Below are 1060 nucleotides of genomic sequence, written 5' to 3'. Positions count from 1 at the left end.
AAAAACATACAAAACGGTGTTTTATGAAATTCAAAAATTGCCAGTAGTTTTCTGTAAGGGGTAGGTTTAGGTGTAGGGTTGGTGTAGGACGATAGAAAATACAGTTTTTTTTACAGAATAAAAACCATTACGCCTATGGAGAGTACCCGTAAACCACAAATGCAAGTGTGTGTGTGTGTGTGAGAGAGTGTGTGTCTCTATGTGTGTGACAGACAGATTTCCACAGTGATAAAGCAGCTTTTCATTACACTCGTCCGTAGGTCACACCACTTCTGATGCTTTTATCAATGGCAGCGATTAACCGTCTGAAAGGAAGGAGAAACAGTCTTTCCTGATGTTGATGCTGATCCTGCATGTAAATGCGACTGTGTTTAGAATTATAATTAGACAGTGTTGGCTCTGGTTCCAGCTTCTGCATGTGTGGTGGTTTGTGTGTGTGTACCTGTACTGCAGGGCCAGTCTGAGCGCGGTGGCGTTGGACTCGTATTTCCCCACCAGCATACTCATCCGCTCGGCGTTACTCTTACACTCCTCCAGCGTGATGGTCAGCAGATCGTTCTGAGACTTCAGGTGCTCGATACGACTGAAACACACACAATAAAACATGACATGAACAAACAATGCCAAACACGATCAGACGTGCAATTCACAGGGTCCCTACATAGTGTTCACTGCTCCCTACACACTCAGTATAGAGACTCCTGAAGAATCTGCAACAGCATCAGACAACAGTTAAGTTGCACAAATTCAGGATTTCCTGTGTAATGCAGTGTTTTCTTTAGTATTATTTATATACTATTACAGTATTTATTAATATTTTGAATTAGCTTTTCTTTTTTTCAATTTTCACTTTAATTTTAGTAATTTTGTTATGTGCTTGTCATTTTTATTTTTTTACTTCTATTTAACTTATTATTATTTCAGTTTGAATTTGTCATTTTAGTACTTCAACTTAAACATTAAAAGCTTAGCTAAACTTATTTTATTTCATTTTATTGAATTTCGTTTAAGTTTTAATATTTGTATGTGTTGTCATTTATATATATATATATATATATAT

At 36.5% G+C, this 1060-nt stretch overlaps 1 protein-coding gene across 1 annotated transcript in view; it reads right to left on the bottom strand.

Moving 5' to 3' along the window:
• LOC107720969 (colorectal mutant cancer protein-like) overlaps positions 1–1060 on the bottom strand; it is a 126519-nt gene that overhangs the window by 42590 nt on the left and 82869 nt on the right. The window contains exon 10 of the mRNA XM_016528812.1: positions 443–583. Coding sequence (XP_016384298.1) covers positions 443–583 — 141 coding nt within the window. The remainder of the gene's footprint in view (positions 1–442; positions 584–1060) is intronic.

This window comes from Sinocyclocheilus rhinocerous, unplaced genomic scaffold, assembly GCF_001515625.1.
Source record: "Sinocyclocheilus rhinocerous isolate Xijiao unplaced genomic scaffold, SAMN03320098_v1.1 scaffold4256, whole genome shotgun sequence".
NCBI classification, from domain to species: Eukaryota; Metazoa; Chordata; class Actinopteri; order Cypriniformes; family Cyprinidae; genus Sinocyclocheilus; species Sinocyclocheilus rhinocerous.
The sequence above is the reverse complement of the archived record's forward strand: the minus strand, read 5'-3'. Positions and strand labels throughout refer to the sequence as shown.